Raw genomic sequence first — 20,456 nt, 5'->3', positions numbered from 1 at the left:
GTTATGGAAAACCTCAATCACATAGTCTATTTTCAAGTGTGGTGCTGAGAGTATATAAAGAGAAAACCTGCACATACTAAAGAAAACAGCTTAAAGGTTAGAACAAAACCCTTCCATGGCTCCAGGTACTACCAGAATATCATTGAGGTAATTCCAGGAAGCAGGTAGAACAAGAAATACAATTGTATCTCCTTAAATCTTTGGCCCTCAAGATTACTTAGAACTGGCTAGTAGCAGCTCCTTTTGACAAATATCATCCTGTGCTTTCTTGGTAGTATTGGAGTGAACAGCACTGGAGCCGGCTGTGTCCCTTCCAACTTGTGAGTTGGAGACACTTTTCTACTTGCTGCAGGTAGATCAGAGGATGTCACTCAGCTATATACATAGGGAAATAGATATAAGGGATGATGCTGTCAGCTTCCTGAATACTACATGCTTTTATAAAGGCCTTCCTAGGGAGTCTCTGAGTAACAGCACTACTTTTCTGAATGCTTGAACATCAATTAAGGGCTTCAGAAAAATCCCTTGGAAGATATATCAGTTTCATAGCTCCCCACACAGAAGGAGGATTATGAACAAATTAGAGAAGGCTAAAAATTATTAAAATAACAATTCTACTTGAGAGGGAGGTAGAGATTCTGACAAAATAAGGCCAAATTCAGCTTGTGCAAAATGCCTGTAAGGATGCCACATAGAGCTGCTAAGCTTAGCATACGCATGGACTTTGTACAGTTCTATGGCATATTTTCTCCATGAGCTTTTGTCATTGAGTACTTAGCACTATTCTTTGTGGACACTGTTGGCTCACTGTTTAACAGTGCCAGCTAAAGCAGGACTCCAGATGCTGGGTTGCAATTAGATTTGCTAAACATACTGTAGGAGAAGTGGCCTCTGTCATTCCATGCTCAGAGGAAAGAAAAAGACAGAGCATCAGGGCTCAGTCACTGAAGGCTGATGTGACTGAAGATCTGACATGAGAGCACTGGAAGACACGCTCAAAGCATTCAGAAGACAACTATAACCCCTCTGCTGTGACAATTCTGTTACTTCCAGGCCTTGCTCTCACCATAACCACTTGCAAAAAGGAGTTATTTGGTGGGAGCAGACGACTATTTCCCAGTGCACATGTACACCCTTAAAATACATTGTCTCCATGGAGTCCAGTTGTCTTACTGCACTAGCTTGAGTTAGAACAGAACAAGTTCTGTTCGGTGATTTTACTTTTCAGCTCAGTCTCTTCTACCTAACTGCACTTTCTGAAATTAGTGACATGTTTCTCAGACAGTGTCTGTGCCTAGTAGTGATAATGCTCTATGTTTCTAGTTAAGACCAAGGACTGCTATGCAGGCCAAGGCCACTGCTAAAACTTGTGTACTGCATTGGGGTGCAGAGCAGAAGGTTGCACTTGCAGGTGGAGTGGAATGTTGAGATGACCAATGAGGTATTCCATTCCATATATGTCATAGCCAGTAGAAAGCTGAGGAAAAAGAAGGTCAGGTTCTTCTCTCTTTCAATGGCTGGCATCTGAGGAGAACTCTGTTCTGCCTTCAATTCTGATTCATGAGTTCCTCAATTCCAGAATGCATCTCCTGAATCTAGTTCGTGTCTGCTGCTGAGTCTAATCTGGGATTTCTGCCACAGGTCAGTGTGGACAGTGACTAATTGCCATTGGGCAATTGGGTTTGATATTGGTTTTGTATACATTTGCATATATTTAATCTAATTATTATTTCCATTACATTTTAATTTTCTTTTCCAATTCATAAGACTCTCACCCTTATTGCCTTTCTTTTCCCTTTGGGAAGGGAGAGAGGATAATAGAAAGCCTGTGTCACTTGTCTAGTGGCCAGCCTAGTCCTAATGCTTGCAGTGAGAACAGGACTGTTCCCCCATGCCTTCCAATAACAGGAGCATATGCTGTGGGCAGAAAACGGGAACAAGCCTTCTTATCACTCTTTGCGTAGTAGCATAGCCTCCTGTCATGCCAACTAGAGTTTCTTAACTCCATTCCCTATCAAAAGCAAACATGAGCTAGTCTGTTGGTTGCTAGAATCAATGCAAATCTACTGATATGGAGAGAAACAGCCAGTCTGACCGGCACATGATCTGCAATAGCTGGGACTACAGTAGTTCCATGTTACTTGAATATGGCCACATTTAATTTCACTATACAGTGGTGACTACTGAACCAGCCAGCTTGGGTACCAGCATCCCTTTCAGCAAGGTGCTGAAGCAAGCCTGCAAGACCCACCTGGATGAGGAAACATCAATGAACATATTTCTTTGTTGTGCTGCTGCTATTCTCACACCAGTTCTCCGGTATTGCCCCTTCTATGCCGTAGTCCAAACGGCTACCGCATAGCAGCTTTGACCCCACCATATCTCGGCTTACACTCAGTGCCTGTAGTGTGCATGGAAGTGCCACCCATGCAAGTTAATCCAGGGTTGGAATGGCCCAAATGCTGCTCCTACATTACCTTGCTAATGGTGAGCATTTTCATCCTGCACTTTGTACACAATGTAGGAAGAATATGTGTATTAATAGGACTCTATTGTAGCCCTTTTCACCTTATAAAGTTTCCAGAATCTTACTATAGCAGTTCATCTTTAAAATAATGTCAAAATGAAAGTCCCAGATGCCACAGTAAAATATTGGTGGTTAGGTCATTTCCTGATCCCTGGGCAGCAGAGCCCCAAGCAGTCTTACAGGAACAGTACTGCAGCTGTTCTCTATTGACTTTTAAGAAGTGAGCAGATGCTAATTTGCTAGTTTGCAGGCTCTGCCCAAATGCTTGAATTGAGAGAATAAAAACAGATACAGCCTATCTTTAAATGTTTGAAAGGTGTGGAGATAAGGCTGCTTCAGGTATGCTGGAAGCCAAGATGAATGAGAATAGTTCCTCAGTAAAAAGTCTGTTTACTAGTGGTTTTCATCTCCTTTCTTTAATGCTATAAACAGCAGAACAAATAAGTATGATAAATAAAGAAAGAAAAAGAAATGGAAGCGATCAGGACGGCTAGATAAAACATGTCAGCTTTTCTGGCTCCAGTAAGATAGGAAGCTTCTAATTCCTAGGGAGCTGGAAAGAGGCTCAAAATCTGCAGGCTGATGCCTTCTCAGCTGGAGCACAGATTTCATGTCCTCTTCCCTAACCAGATCAGAAAGGTCATCTCCTTCTGAGTTGCCTGGTTAAAATGGAAATGCTGAGGTATGGGGTGCTGGTTCAAATTAGATGGCAAATAAAGTTCTCAAAAAGGAGGCTGGGGAAAAGAAGAAAAATAATTCAAAACAAGGAGCAGCTCAAGCATGTCCTGGGAAAAAAAATAAAAATCTGTTCCTAAGGACAAGTCTTCAGCTTACACCATTCATTATATAGGTCCCAGTTTGATGCTTCTCATCATCGTAAGACAGGAGAAATGTCACAATATCCTAGAAAGATCTTAAATATTCTGCTTTTCCTTTAATTATTTCTCTAATAACAGAAAAAGTCAGTTAAGCTTTTGCAGCAGATGACTACATCTGTAAAATCTGATAGCAGAAAAAAACACCAAGAATACATTACAGGGCTGGAAGGGACCTCAAAAGATCATCCAGTCCAACTCCCCTGCCAGAGCAGGATCACCTACACCAGATCACCCAGGAATGCATCCAGGTGGGTCTTTAATATCTCCAGAGAAGAAGACTCCACAACCCTGCTGGGCAGCCTGTTCCACTGCTCCATCATCCTCACAGTGAAAAATATTCTTCTCATGTTTACATGGAACTTCTATGCCACAGCTTCCAGCTATTGCCCCTTGTCCTGTCATTTGGCATCCCTGAGACAAGCCTGACTCTACCCTCTTGGCACTCATCCTTCACATATTTATAAGCATTAATGAGGTCACCCCTTGGTCACCTCTTCTCCAAACTAAAGAGCCCCAGCTTCCTCAGTCTCTCCTCGTAAGGAAGATGTTCCACTCCCTTAATAATTTTTGTAGCTCTGCACTGGACTCTTTCAAGCAGTTCCCTGTCCTTCTTGAACTGAGGGCCCCAGCCCTGGGTCACAATATTCCAGATGTGGCCTCACCAGGGCAGTTTGTGTATTTTTCCAATGGAAGAGAAAAATGTTCAAGTCTGGTTTCTGTCTTGTTTTTTTCATGAGAGAGACCTGGGACAAATCAAACTGGTACTTCTGCAAATCCTTCTTTTTCTCTGTTTCCAGCTTTCTCTGTGACCTTACATTTCTGAGTTCTTTGCCTGAGTTACAGGGTAACTCTTCCCCTTTCACAATTCAAGGACTTGTAGCATGGATCCTTGTAAAATAAAAATTCAGTATCATCCTGTGATGGGGTATAAAAATTGGAAAAAAACCCTTGATATTGGCAACCTTTTGATATGTAAGAGGCAAAATTCTTTTTGAATCCTACAGAAATCTTGCCTCCTTAAGGAGAACAGGATTAGACTGTGCTCTTTTATTTTATCCCTTTGCTTTAGTGTGTTTCCATGTGAATATTCAATTCTTGCAGCATGGGTACATGCCATGCTTCAGATAAGTTTATAGTTCTTTGCTGAATTTGCTCTTCCTCACAAGTATATGTAGAATTTCTCTATCTGCATAACAGCAGAGGGAGCCAGAACTTCAAAGTCAGATCATAATCATAAAGCAAAATTCATTGGTTAAGCTGAAGGGAGGGAAGGCAGGAGGAGGGGAGATAGAGGCAGAGATGCCACCCAAATTACCTACAGAAACAGAGAGGAGAGCTTCTCTTCTGGATTTCTAGGACACAGAAGACTTTACTTTGCTGCTACAACATTCCTTCTTTCTTCCAAGATAGAAATGTGTAACACCAGCAATTTTCTTAATCAGTAACAGGTAAGAATTTTCTGAACTATCAATTTCAGACTGATAAGACCTCAGATCTCTTTACTGGAGTTATCACTTCTGGTTGTAAAAATCCATTTCACTTTCACTTGAGTGAATGACAGATGATGCCATCATTGGTACTTCCCTTGCTGCTCAGATTTTTCTTTGCTTTGGATAATGACTCATTTCTGATCGGAAAATGTTAAGTAAGTATTCACTTGAAAACCTAAGATCGGAGGCAAGAGTTATACATCATAAACTTTTAAGGGAGAGTTACTAAGTAGCTGCTACATCAGCTACTAATGAATCTAAAGAAACAAGTGTTAGAAGAACATAATCATACTGATTACACACTGTTTGATTATGATTATTCATTTAGCTGTCAGGGTAAACAGTAAATAATGAAAATAATTCAGTTAGCATTGATACTGACAGGGACATAAAATCTAAATACAAGAGAAGCCATAGACTGGAAGGTTTTCTGCATATTCAGTTCCTAAAAGCAAAGAATTCTTGTGCCATCCTTCAGTTCCATGAAAATGTTGCAGATTTGTTTATGGTTTAAGAACAATACAGAAACAAGGGCAGAAATGTTAAGTGAACTTGATCCAAAGTCCACTATAACCAGCATGCTCTGAATCTTATCACAAGGCAAGGAAAACAGTAATAAATATTTTGCTCTCTGCATGCTTTTTGAGTTCATCTGTCTCTGTCAAGAGACTTATCTGCTCCCCTAGACCTATATAGCTCCAAGAACAAAAGGATCTATATTTTAATGCCACCAGAATATACATTAATGTAGCTATTAATGGTAATAATTTAGCAAAAAGGGTTAGAAAAACAAGGGAGGCCTTTGCTGTTTACCACTCAGCTTTGACTAAGGCTGTGCAAACAATTGTGTTTATCAGTCAGTGCCTGAACTAAAACATTAAATGTATAGCTTTGAAAGACTGGATTTTTGAGAGGAAAAGCAGGCATTTTCATATGCACTTTAAAAAAATAAAAAGGTGAAAGACTGATTTTGGTATGAATGTAATATTTTGTTTAATTGGAAATAAAACAATCATAATCATAACTCCTCAGAGGCTTTTTATTAGCAAGCCAAAGAGCTTGGACCACTGTACAGGAGATGATGATACCAAACTTGGTATTTAACCCAATGGAGCCAAATGGTCTGGGTTCTCACTCCTCCACCTGATTCAGAAAAAGCATTTGAGGGACATTAAATGGTCCAAGTATGGTATGCTGAACCAACACTTTCCAACAAAGCAGGTGGCTGTCTAAGAAATGGATCCATTATGATTTGTCATGAAAGTCCCAACCCTTTAATCTACTGAGGGGAGCCTTGCAAACTTTCAGGGTGCATGAGGGAGATGGCAGCTTGTTGGGGGAGCTTTGGTGTCCAGGTGTGCTCCCTGCCACCATGCACTGTTACAGAAAGCTTTCTTGCTTACCACTGGTCACCAGAAAACACTTTTTATGTTGTAGTCGTTGAGATATCTTGATCATTAGCCAACCCATACAGTTTCTGGCAGTACACATGGAGTATCACTCTCAAGAAGATACTCCAACTGGCAATCTGCTAAGGTATCCATTACAATGATTGATGGATTCCCCACCTCCTTTCATAAAGAAAACCTTTGTAAAAACTTCCCCCTCCCCGCATTGAGTGCAGGACAAGTCACAATGATCTTTACTCTTAAAGAATCAGTAATTAACTACCATTGTAAAGTCTGCTGACCTTTTACATTTTACCTTCATGAGTTGGCTTAATGGTTTTGGTAATGTTGTTATGAATTTATCCAGAAAATACAAAGGTAGAGGATGTGCTTTTGTAAAACTTTCCTGGTTTCTGCAGAATCAGACAAGGTTAACTTGTAATGCAAGTTCAAAACCCCTATAAACTTTCCTTCTGAAAACGTGCAGATGTGAGAGGGGGTAAAAGTATTCATTTTCCTGGATATTGATACTATCTCCCCATGACTCGTATCATATTAATACATACAATTTGTGCTACACCCTAATTATGTGAGTTTTTTGACATTTTTAATGTACACAGATTTTTTAGTGCCCTAAGATTATTATTCCAAATATTTTTGCCACACAGATTTATTTTTGCCACAGAGATTTAAAGAGTCCACCATTAAATTTCATTGTACCAAATCACTTACAGATTTAATATTGCTGGGGGTTGTCAATGTGTACTCGATGGCAGGTTTCCTCTTCTAGTTAAGTGTTGCTTTCCTGGCAGCTTGTAAAGGTAGCTAAATTATTTTTAACCTTTCTCTATGATGCAAAGCTAAATCTATTTTACTGAGATAATGTCACTGCCAGCAAAAAGGGGATATGACTGTAGTCACCACCAGCTCGGTTAATATCTGCCATATGAATTTCAGAGTTCTGTTAAACCTTTGCTTCCAGTTTATAAAATGCAGATAATAGCTGTGTTACTCCAAATAATTACCATAACTGCCTAGCTGTGAAGTATTTGTATTACCCATCTTTAGGAATCACTTCTCTCTCTTATGGACTGAAAGCAGAAAACATGGGTTGAGCATCTAAATTAAGTTCTGAGCTAGATAAGCATTTGCTTCTAAGTACCAGAAAGTGAAGCCAAACACTGCAAACATTTTTTTCTTTCAAATTATGTCTGATGTGGAAATTGACCCATGCTGTACATCACATGTATGGGGACTGCTTTTTTATTGTGGAGGGGGTATGATCACGATTAGTTTTGCAAGAATAACCCACCCTTTCCCAATAAGTACATGGAACACAGCATCAGTAGTAGTCCCCCTTTTTAACCCTTCTTTCAGGAAAATAGGTTTTGTAGAAGGTTTCACAGAATATCTTCAAGTCCAGAAGTCTCTCAAAAGGGCAGTCATGCATTAACTGCTTTAGATCATTTACTGCCTAGCAGTCTCCCTGAAACCCACTGAAGGTTGCATTTTCTCCCCTGACACATCTCAGCAGAATTCCCTTTCCTTTGAGGATTTTTTTCTGGGAAACACAGAGTGTCCCTATGAGGCAAGACTTTCAAGCTGACTAGTGATAGTTGGCTTCCTTTTGAGACAACCCAAGTGACATTTAATTGCTAATGTAGAAGGCTATATTCTTCAACAGGATAAACTGTTCAAACCCTGCCTGCTCTTCTTCCTTGCTCCTAACACAGAGTTGAGTGATGAATGTCTAAAAAACGATAAGTGGGGAATTTAACTTACACTAAGGTTAAGTCTGAAAGCTCCTCTTTTTCCTTCTATATTATGTTAATTTGCTGCAGACTTTTACGACACTCACTTTTTAGAGAAACTATCTTACGTTGCATCAAATAGAGAAGAAAACTCTTGCTTTTTGTGTATGTTAGTGTTTGTTACTCACTTCTTTCCTGAAATTCATTAAGGGTTCTGAAGAAGGTTACTCTGATTTAAAAAAAGCTACTAGACAAACAAGCAAACATAAACCAATCCAACTTCTTTTCCCACTCCATCAGCAAATTTATTTAGGAGGCACTCTTCTTAATCCCACAAGGTAAGTATTGCTTCAATTTCTGGAGGCAAAAGCTGGGGTTCAAGCCCATGAACATTTTGCTGTATTTTACTGGCTAAAGACAGATCTTCAATACAGCAAGGGGACTACCTCCCTCATTTCCACTGCATTGGTGATCCCATTTATTAGATAATATTTGATTAAATGTCTAAAGAGAATTTGTACCCATTGCTTATTACTGACTTAATTCAGACCAAACTGAATGCAAGTATATCATGATAGAATACATGAGTATAAGGTCACCACAACATTTATTTTTCTATTGTTCTAGAACATCTTATGTTATGGTTGACAAAATGAGAGATACAAAGAACTATGTACCTAGGCAATCTAGGCTCAGACTTTTCCCAAGACATCAGGTTGTCAGGCAGTTTTAAGTACTGCATAGTGTACCACAGGTTTCCTTGAGACACCAGAAAACTAAAAAGTCTCATCTCCCTCTCTCAATCTCCTTTTGTGTGATAATACAGTGATAATTTGTTATTTACCTCTGGGCAGTGTCATGAGAATGAATGCTGAGGAAGTGCTTTGCACTTACCTTGTGCAAGACATCATGGAATGCAAGCTCTTAAAAGAGAAGGAGCTCATAACCCAACAAAATACATTGCAAAGCCTTCACAGATGCTCTTTATCCCAACTGTGTTTACTATCTGCCACAAATACTCAAACATGCTCTGCCTTTGGCAATCCTCTTGGGAAAAGCTGAGGGATCTGGCTTCTGCTTTTCAGGTGGCTCCACTACTTTTGTGTTTTATATTTTTACTTTAGTGTTATTAGTTTTCCTCACTGGCGCCTCAGCACCTCCAAAAGTATCTGGGACCCTTGAGAGGGCTTAGTCTATGGGGTACAGATGTTTGTAATAACTCAGCAGACATTTTTCAAGCAACAAAGGAGAATCATCTGTTTGTTGTTGAGGATACTGTAGCTAAGTACATTAGGCTGGGACTATAGTAAAAAGCTCTTATGTTTATTTACAGTGAAGTCTGTTTTTCCTGTCCAAATGCCAAGACTGGGCTCTTTTGACTGGTATAAAATAATACTGCAAGCTGCTGATCTCTTTGCTCTGTTCTGTTTGAAGCATGTCCACACAATAGCAGTCATTCAAAGCTAAGGGTCTGGGTGATGGTTCTTTGTTCTATATCCATTGTCACACTGAATTAGACCACCATACCCTACCCATGTATGAACATGCAATCCATATATTGCCATTGCTTCTTCTTATAGTTCAAGAAAATAAATCGATCTATTCACTCAGGTTGAGTTACAGCACAGAAGTGAGCAGACAGAAAGAGTCACACATATGTGTGTCCATGATTTTGAAGGGTTTTTTTGGCCATCTTCCTTAAACTATTGAGGATATGAAAGGACAATAGGAAAAAGATACTACATTTTGTTTGTGTGACTGTCTTGACTGTCTCAGACAGATAGATACGCACCTTGAGTACTGTGTCCAGTTCTGGGCCCCTCAGTTTAAGGAGGACATTGAAACACTTGAACATGTCCAGAGAAGGGCAACAAGGCTAGGGAGAGGCCTTGAGCACAAGCCCTATGAGGAGAGGCTGAGGGAGATGGGATTGTTTAGCCTGGAGAAGAGGAGGCTCAGGGGTGACCTCATTGCTCTCTACAACTACCTGAAAGGTGGTTGTAGCCAGGAAGGGGTTGGCCTCTTCTCCCAGGCAACCAGCACCAGTACAAGGGGACAGGGTATCAAGCTGCGCCAGGGGAAGTTTAGGCTCGAGGCGAGGAGAAAGTTCTTCACTGAGAGAGTCATTAGTCATTGGAATGGGCTGCCCAGGGAGGTGGTGGATTCACCATCCCTGGAGGTGCTCAAGAGGAGATTGGATGTGGCACTTGGTGCCATGGTCTAGTCATGAGGTCTGCGGTGACAGGTTGGACTCGATGATCCTCAAGGTCTCTTCTAACCTTAGTGATACTGTGATACAGTTAGATGACAAATAAATATAGATAGATATAGACAATCAGCATGCCTACCAAAGCAACAAAAGAATTGGCTGTACTATTTTTGTTAATCAAGAAGAATGATCCCAAAACATCTTTTTATTTACTGTATACTACTGCTTTCATTAGTTCCTGAGAGACAACATCGCTAGAAGCATACAATACAACCCATGAAGAGAAAGACAAGACAAACAAAAAATTGTGGGATGTAGAGTGCTTTTCTTTTTGCACAGTAGTGGTTACCCCTTTCATGCAGTTGCTCAGCAGTAACTGCCACTCAAATAAAGCAATGAGCTCACTATACCATTTTATTTATATATTCATAATTTGACCACTTCTATTTTCTAATGCTCAGAAGTTTTTCATGACCCCATAATCATTTTTGAGTGGCATTTTATGGCTGAGGAAAGGGTCATGCAATGGGTAAATACTATCATTCCCTGAGTATTTATTTACTTTCCACATTGCAAGCATTTGTACAGCATGAAACCGCCTCTGGCCTGAGCACAACTCCCAGCAGAGTCAGATTTTATTTTTCCCCCCTTTGCTTCCTGGACATAGAGGATTTGGACTTCAGGGTCAGGATTATAAAGCTCTTCTATGGAAGATCACAACAGTCTCCTAGTTGCCATCTGGTAGAGTACAGGCAGTCCTGTGGCTGAGATTTCTAAAACTCTGCAGCTCCATTAACTCCATGACTTCAGCTGAGACATCTTTGAAAATCCCAGTTCAGGGCTTGCAGCAGTAGTTGAGGAGCAGAGCTATCTGCCTGTGCATCCAGAGGATACCACATACTATTTCAATGCTTAACTTATCTTGGTTAAATAAAGCAAAATTATGCCCAGTGGGAATCAATATCAACAAGAAGCTCCTCACAAGGAATTAAGAGAGATTGTCAAAATCTCCCACTGTAAAAGTCAAAATCAGGAGACCAGACTATATTTCTGATAAATCCTGTGATGGCTGCATTAGTCACCCAGAGGGAAACATCCATGCTTTATTGGGACTGGAGTTCATCCAGAATAGGGAAGAAGGAAATTTGGACAGAAGTTCCCATGACCTATCACATCCATACAGACATTGCAAAATGTTTAAATGATTTTGAATTATTTGAGACTTTTTCAGAATTACCTCATGTTATCCCTTCCTGAGGATATGAGCCTGAATTTTTGCATGGTGATTGCCTCAAGCAAATATAGGTTCTGGCTGCAGTCACAAATGCATTTCACATTTTAACTCACGTAAGATACTTTAGTATTAGCTTTATGCACCTAATATGCCTTACTTTTCACACTGATGTTTAGCTCAGTTGAAGGTAAATGCAGCCCTGCAGCATGTCTTCTCCTCAGTTCTGCATCAGAACCCTGCAAAACCAGAATTACACACAATCTTTACCCCTAAATATGTTTTTATCCAGCTTTCTGGAAAGACCACTCTACCACATTAGTGATGTTCAAGATACTGCACTGAGTTAAGATGTTCTTAAATTCGTGGGACAACCTTACAATGAGTAAACACCACCATAATTCAATAGAGTTGCATTGACTTCCATACCACAGTTTAGCAAAGGGTTTTGACTGATTTCTCAGCATAACTAAACAATCTTTTTTCCCCTTCCTTTGCAGATGGACCCAGATCTTCCACAGCCAGACACAGCAGATAAAACCTTTTTTTTTTAAGGCTGGCTCCTGAAGACCCAACTCTGTTTGACTACCCTTTTTTTGGATAAATATTTTGGAGTTCAGGATGAATAAGTCAAGGGCTGTTAATGATGGTTTTAATTTCCTCACCAGTAAGAACTGGAGTTCAAACCGAAGCTTCCCTCTGCACATTTCTAATCAGTGCAGGAACATCACTGACCTTACTGTCTTTCTAACCACCTCTTACAGCTTGGAGACTGTCCTAGGCATTGTTGGAAACATCTGTCTTATTGCTGTCATAGCCAGGCAGAAGGAAAAGGCTAATGTAACCAACATCTTAATTTCAAACTTAATAATTTCAGACTTGTTTATGTGTCTTGTCTGTCTGCCTTTTACTGTCATTTACACCATGATGGACTACTGGATATTTGGGGAAGTTATGTGCAAAATGACCTCTTTCACTCAGTGCACATCTGTGACAGTGTCAATTCTTTCCCTTGTCCTTATTGCTCTCGAAAGACACCAGCTCATCATAAATCCAACTGGCTGGAGGCCAAGTATCTCCCAAGCCTATCTGGGAATTGGAGTAATTTGGATTTTAGCATGTCTCATGTCCCTGCCCTTTTTGACCACCTCCATTTTGTCTAATGATTTGTATGAGCAGCTCTCCCACATTATGAATTTTTCTGCTGACAAGGCCATATGCATTGACTCATGGCCTTCAGAGCAACACAGACTGATCTACACTACCACTTTGCTGCTCTTGCAATATTGCATCCCACTGTTCTTCATTATACTTTGCTACCTGCGTATCTACTTACGCCTGCAGAAGAGAAAGGACATGTTTGAGAAGGGTGAATACAGCAGCAGAGCAGTTCAGCTGAGAAGGATAAATATTTTGTTAGCATCCATGGTTGCTGCTTTTGCTGTTTGCTGGCTACCACTGCATGTTTTCAATACCATTGTGGACTGGAATTACAAAATCATTTCGCCTTGCCACCATAATCTGATTTTCTCATTGTGTCACCTTGTAGCTATGGCTTCTACCTGTGTCAACCCTGTTATCTATGGTTTTCTAAACAGCAACTTCAAAAAAGAAGTTAAGTCACTGATTCTGAGCTGCCAGCATAATTCAGTATCTGCATCAATGGAAGAATATGATCATTTGCCTTTATCCACCATGCAAACTGAGATTTCCAAGGGCTCACTGACATTGAACTGCAGACACAATTCTATCTAGCTAGAAGAAAACATCTCAGAGGGATGTTCTGACACCACACACCATTACCCGTAGGTATAAAAAGCAAGTGGTGATGCCTGAAGGTGAACAGGAATCCATTACTGCCTGAATTTTGGAAGAACAGGTAAAAGGAAGTCATGAACATATGAAGCAGCTCCTACGGTACACAAGTTGTTCAGGTCATTGAGACGGTACAGACACTGAGGCGACTGGGCTGATGCATATATGGCTGCTGTAGCAGAACAGTAACTAATCTGTGGCTGCAGGTAGACTGACACAAGGTTCATCAGCTAAGATCACATCTCTACCATGGCTGTGGTAAGAAACCCAGAGTTCCAATTTCAGCACTACAGGCTGCCAAAATTTGCAAAAGAGAGGACTCTCTCTGTTTTTCAGTATTATTAAGATTTTTATGTATGGCTGACACAGCAGTGCAGCAGAGACCTGTAAATATATGAAATGTGCTTCACCAACTCTCACAGCCCATTAGGTAACAATAAACTTTCAGTAGATAGAATTCACATCAAACAACTGGATGTTTGTGTGAAACCTCTCTCTGTCATACAGGCTTGGGAATAGCCACTTCATCTGCAAATGGGCACACAGAACAACGATCCTGGTATGTGAAGATGACGGTTACTTATTGGGGAATGGTGGCAAATGCAAATGTTACTCAATGGATTAAACTCTTGAAACACATTATGATGACCCAGACTGCTGTTTTTAAGCAAATGAAAAACTGTTGTAGATCTACATGAAAATTAGTCTGGTTGGCTTTGCAATTCCTGCTGCTATCAGTCACAAAGCTCTGCAATGCTAAAGAAGCATACCACAATGATACAAGGCAGCTGGGTTATTGGAGTTGCTACCGAGACCTGGAACAAGATGTCGCTTCTGCTGCAGGAGCTCCTTGGTACTTTATTCATGAAGCATCTCATTGAAAAGATCAGAATGGGCATGAAAACATGCTGGTGACTTTTCCTTCCTACCCTACTCCCCTCCCCCCCTCCCCCCCCCCCCGCCCCCGGCCAAAGAAATAAGCATATACATGGAGAAATTCAGTGTCCTGTTAAAATAAAAACAAATGTCAGATACCAGTCCCACTTCCTGGCATCAGCAACACTGATGGAGCTACAATGCCAGATAATCAGTACAAGGTCAATGAAAATGCACATGTGGCTGAAGCCAACGTACATGTAAATAGTATTATTGTCCATTGCTCTACTAAAGCATTGTACTTTCACATCTGTGGTATTTTGAGTGTATTTCCACAAAACCTACAAACCATAAACTCATTTTAATGCTGGAGCCAGAGATACTGCTCAGTGACTATTGAAAAACCAAGAAGTAGGTATGCCCAAGAAACCTACACTGAAGAATAGATTAAAAAAAAGGCCAGAAGTGTAAAAAAAAAATCAAGCAGATCAATGCTAAAGGAAATACAGAAGCATATTCTGTCCTGAATTGTTTAATCTTAGCACAAGACTGGACTAGGTGACCACCTAAGGTAATCTTCAACCTGAAATATGCTATGATAATCAGTGGTTATTCATTGTAGTCAATGAGCTTGCACTGAGTTGAAGCTATCCAATGCATAGTTATGAAGAAAACTAGGAAACCCTTAACTAGAAGATCTATGATTAAACAAATTGATAAACAACCAAGTGGGGGAAAAATTATTCCTGTGATGTGTGTATCTGAAGACAATACCAAAACCTTATGCTAGAAGGAAATGTGAGCTATCAACAACTACGAGATCATATCCTCAGCTGGCAGAAATGGAAGTTAATTCCTTGCCATGAGCTGCATGTGCAGAAATCAGTGACAAAGCTTTGAGTATGGACTTGAGTTACTGTATACAGAGTCTTCAGGCAGAAGCTGTTTATACACAGCGACCTTTCTAACTCTGGGCAGAACCTGTGTATCTCAGTAAGAGAGCTCATGTGTAATTATCTTTTGTATCTTCCTCAATTATCTGGCATTTTTACTTCTTTTATATGGGCTACTGTTTGCATTTTATCTTTGTTACTTGCCACAGTACAATGAGAAGATGTTTTTCTTTCTTTATTTGTAAGCAATGTAATTTCTCAGCTGGACATTGGATCTATTAAAAACACAGAACAAGAGAACTCTCCTTTTAACTTACATGCAGCTTGAAATTTGCTACTGTAGCTGATACAGCCATGTGATGCTAGGTAGTACAAAATACAATCACTCCTCATTGGCTTGATTTACACCAAAACTCTGTTGCATTATTAGAGGGATCAAACAGTGCTCAAGCTTTGTAGTGTTTTTGTATTTAGGATCAAATGCATCCAATTAATCTTGAGTAATTCTTCCTGTTTCCTGCACTTGTTATAATTCTAACATTTAGTTAACTAAGATGTGTGTCAAACTATTGTAAGAACACTCTGCTACACATGAACATAGGTTATCTGATTTATAATCTTAATTACTTAACTTTTCAAGCACCTTGGAATGGTACTTAATGGAAACACAATTACCTTTACAATTTGTGTTTCCGTGAAATTGCCTTTGTCAGTAGTTTCAAGGGAAAGCTTCTTGGTAGAGTACTTGCAGTATGTCAGAGGCCTGCCACTGGAGCTATGCGTTGGCATTGTGCATCAGGTTCCAGTTTTTCCAGCAAAGGGTGGAAATATCACTGCAGACATACTCTTTGTTTAACTATAATTCATGTGGCCATTTGTATCCATGATCACAAGTAAACATCCAGTAATCCAGAGAGATACAAATGTATTCTCCTCTAGTGATTAAGGGAAGTCTCAAGTTTGGGGTCAAGTACTGTTTATTGCTAACAAATCTTGGACTAGATAAACTAAAGGATTTCGGCACTGAAGGCCACCAAACTGCACCCATATATCTAACTGCAAAATTGCAGATCCTCAAAACTCCCATCTGCTTACATACCATCCTGAGGTATATGTTTTTCAACCTCTAAAATCTCCTAAGTAGTTAAGTACATATATATATACACACATACATACATGCACTACACACACAGACACAGAGCTTTACTCTAAACTTTATCTAAGTTCCAAAGGACTAAATATCCATGCCACATGTGAGTCCTGTCTTTAGTTACACACTAGTCATCCTGCTGGCACAAATAACCGTCCAGGAAAGGTGCCTTCATCACCATTTCCTCATTCTGTGAGGACATCAAGGCTTATACAGCTGTGCACAAATGCAGTAAAAGATTATATGCTGCCAGTTTTTACGACCTGCTCTAGCAACTGTTCCCTGCAACCTTTGAAGGCAAAGACAAAAGACTGGATTGCAAGTAATCCTGCAGGGTTGAAAGAGCCATTGTATTTGTAATTTTGAGGGTTTAATGCAACCAAGGGGGCCTATGTCTTTTTGGTTCCAGCAGAGAGTAACAAAATAGCTTACATACATCTTACATGATTGTAAATAACAAATAAAGTTTGTATATAAGAAGGATCAGGCATTTTTGTGTTCATTGTATACAGTGATGCTTTTAAGTATGTTTTTGACAAAGTTCTGCTGGTGAGTTACAAAAGCAGTGGGGAAATATGCAGAAGTTGTGTGAAGTCATGATTTGCACAATTCCAAGACTTTACCCTGCTTTTTTTTAATTAAGAAAAAAAAAAAGCTTTTTATAATCCTGCCTCGTGTGACATGCCATAAGAAGATCATAAGGTTTTCAGAGCAAGAAAATAACTTCTTGTTGTGATGTAACTGGCGTACTATGAGGAGTCTAATAATAACAGATACAGTAACATTGTCTGCATTCGCCTCTCTGGGCCTGCTTCTGTAAAATGGCATAGTAGGAGGTATGGAAGATTTAGTTCTCATCTAGTGTGTATCAAGAGAAAACAAGTATATACTCTATGCTGACAGGCATTGATATAAAAAGGATTAACAGCTTGATGCATTATTCCTAAGGATAGACAATGAGGCAGCAGACAGCTGGAGGAGAGCACAGTATCAGAAATTCAACACAGGACATCTTCAAAGACATCCCAGTTTGCACAGGAAACTGGGTCCTACACGGCATGCTGATGAGAACTCCAACCAGAAAGTAAGCAAGACTGCTGAGACATAAATCACTCTGTGGCATTCACCAAAATTTCATTGAACTTCAGAAATGCTCTGACTGGGTTAAAAGAATTAGTAAATTTCACTGACTTGAGTTAGCTGCCCTGACAGAAGGCAAACCAAGGCGGTGATTATAGGCCATGCTGTAACCAAGTTATGTTTGTTACATTTGCACACACAAGGGTAAAGTGAAGCAGCAGTATCTGTTACCTGCCTGGTATATTGTTGTATGTCATTAATATGATGTAATCACCATCAGAGGTCAGTAATGATGTTGTGGCAGCAGCCAGTTAGGGTCTGCACCATACATGTGCTGTTTGAAAAATGCAGTGAACACACTGTATGAAGCATGACAGTGAAAGAGATCTTATTATAAATTAAGACTCATATCCTAAGGACAACTTAAAACATTTACTTTGGCCTGTGTGTCTTCTCAGAAGACTACCTGGCATTTCTTCTACTGGTCATTCCCTTCAAATTTCTAATTCATTAAATACTGGCCTGCTCTTAAGGCCAGTATTGATTTCAATGGAGTTATTGCTTAGCATCATAGGTAATCTGAGTTTACATTTTATGAGCATTGATGCCTGCAGAGCTTTTATGACCTTCCCTCACTTTCTCAGTTTGAGTTACAAAGTCACTTCTTTGAACTCAGGAAGTAGAATAAACCTGAGATTTATACTTTGGTATAATGCTTTTTCCTGACAGATAATTCTCATTAGGCCTTAGTCAGAGTTGTTTTGTTGTTCTTCCACTGAATGTTGGGTAAACATGAAGCCCAGTAGCAGCACAGAAATTATATGATGGAAAGCTGGGATGAAATTGAATTCCAGAGATATATTATTTTAGAACTTAGATTAATGAAACCTCACCACCCATTTATAAAAAAATGCTTGGTTAAATAGTGCTTTATTATTCATTCCACATGATAGAAAATAACAGCAACTATAACACAGATTACTAGTCATAATACTAAAAAAAACAAATTTAGCCATGGTGCACAAAAACTATGATGACCTACAGAATATGAAACTTGCACTTTAACTCTTAAAAATAAGGCTATGTTTTGTCTTTAAAGTCCCAGATTAAAATGTCCATCCTTTGAATGTAACAATTTTAGTTCATAAATTACTAAGTCTCTTATTCAATCTATAGGAATACAAAGTCTCCCTGTTCAAAGCTAGGGGGAAATACTATTTGATGACTAATATTTGTCCTGATTACATTTTATTAAAAGGTGAATGCACGTCAAATGCACTCGTCCTGTGCTATGCTCATACTAAGGTAATAAGCATTTATTGGTTCACCCAGTTGATTGGCTGACTTAACAACTGAAATTAAATGCATGTACCATGTGTTTCTGTAATTTCAAGATTGTAGAAAAGTGCCTGATGTCCTGAAGACCAAAGTGACCAATGTAACCACTTTCTGATACATTCACAGCAGACAGAGAGTTTAAAGATACTGGAAAGTTCTGGTCTCCTTGGCATGCATGTTAAACTCATGGGAATTAATACTGACAAGCAGAGAGTCTTTTTTTAAACTAATAGCAAACACTCAGACTGCTTCAGGAACATCATGTCCACGAATCATGTGCATGTACTATAATGCTACACAAGGCTCACAGGATTTAAAGATACCAGAAGCTGCCTGGCACTGTGGTTAAGTGGTTAAATCATCTAGCACCACCAGTTCCACTCAAAATTCAACACTCAAATCCATCAGGAATTCAGCTATACTGCTGCAAATTGTGAAATGTCCATTCATAACAACACACATTTCCATAAGGCATCACATGGCACATGAAATAATGCACACAGGCAGACACAACATCACACCAAGCTATCTAATCTTCACTAGAATACCAAAAGGTCTGCTATTACACCTACAAACTGGTAATATAGTTCCTTTCCTTCAGCAACAGTGTATGAAACATGGGTATTAATAGGATTAATATATACTCCATCCATTCCAATGGAAAGCTTTATGGCAGAGTAGTTGCATTGTCTCTGAGTTGCTTACTCAGAGACAGTGTAGCAGAGACACTCTAAATAAGGTGTATTTTACTATTTGCAGGAAGGAAGCAGGGAATTATTTAGCTGAAACAAAAGGAAATATTCTACCTGTACCCAGAGCAACAGGAAATATTTGCAAACACACCTCTGATCCAGCACATGATCAATTTTTTGCACAGCAAGATTAATGTGCTACACTGTAGATCTGCAGAGTTTAAGCTTTAAGTGGGGACAATATGAGGCTTTTTGCTTGAAATTTTTTTCAGTGCTCAGTTTTTCACAAACCACAATGGGTTAGATCAACAATACACAACACATTCCAGGGTTAATATATATATGTTGAATCATAAGCCTATAAAATTTTTCTCAGGATCTGAGACATGGGACAAGTATACCCTTAGGAAAAGACCTTCAAGATCATCAAGTCCAACCTATCACCCAACACCATCTAATCAACCTGTTCCTGCACCTTCAAGATTTCTTTCTTAAGTAGGTCCAGCTCTCCTGGGCCCCTTTGTTTTTAAGAGCTGTTTCCCAAGGAACCTTCTGAGTTAGTTCCTTAAGTAACCTGAAGTCTGCCCTCCAGAAGTCCAGCGTGGAGGTTTTGTTGCTGCCTCTCTTAGCCTGAGTGCATATTGAACACTCAATTATCTCATGGTCACTGGACCCCAGACAGCCTCCAACCACATCTCCCACCAGCCCTTCATTAGTGTACATGCACTTCAGCTGGGCTGCTGGTTTCACCCCTGACTCCTGCTTACCACCCCCAGACTCCTGTCTGGGGGGGGGGGGGGGGAATGGTTTCAACCCCTTCCCCCTTCAAATGTAGTTTAAAGCCCTGTCAATGAGTCCTGCCAACTCCCTTCCTAAAACCCTTTTCCCTCCATGGGATAGGGTATTCTCATGTGCTAGGATCTTTCTTCCCCTCTGAGACAGATGTACTCCATCAGTTGCTAGTGGACCCAGAGCCATAGAAAGTTTCCCAAAATCAAAAAACCCAAAATTCTTTTGGTAGCACCAGCCTCTGAGCCACTTGTTAATTACACCTGCTTTCCTGTTCCTTTCAATATTCCTTCCTGCAAATAAGAGTATTGATGTAAAAATTACCTGTGCCCCTGATCCCTCAACCAGT

General features: G+C 39.8%; 1 protein-coding gene across 1 annotated transcript; it reads left to right on the top strand.

Moving 5' to 3' along the window:
* Nucleotides 1–4,729: 4,729 nt before the first annotated feature.
* On the top strand, nt 4,730–16,684 carry LOC137455399 (neuropeptide Y receptor type 4-2-like). The gene is made up of 2 exons (XM_068166161.1): nt 4,730–4,853; nt 11,975–16,684. The coding sequence occupies exon 2, from the start codon at nt 12,096–12,098 to the stop codon at nt 13,227–13,229; it is 1,134 nt and encodes a 377-aa protein (XP_068022262.1). The 5' UTR covers nt 4,730–4,853; nt 11,975–12,095; the 3' UTR covers nt 13,230–16,684.
* The last annotated feature ends 3,772 nt before the right edge of the window (nt 16,685–20,456 follow it).

Source organism: Melanerpes formicivorus, unplaced genomic scaffold, assembly GCF_026170545.1.
Source record: "Melanerpes formicivorus ecotype bairdi unplaced genomic scaffold, bMelFor1.0.p_v2 SCAF_98, whole genome shotgun sequence".
NCBI classification, from domain to species: domain Eukaryota; kingdom Metazoa; phylum Chordata; class Aves; order Piciformes; family Picidae; genus Melanerpes; species Melanerpes formicivorus.
This window is presented reverse-complemented; position numbering and strand designations above follow the sequence as displayed.

Bases quoted from the DNA above. Each gene is read 5' to 3' on its own strand.
- LOC137455399 (XM_068166161.1), top strand. From the start codon at position 12,096: ATGAATAAGTCAAGGGCTGTTAATGATGGTTTTAATTTCCTCACCAGT.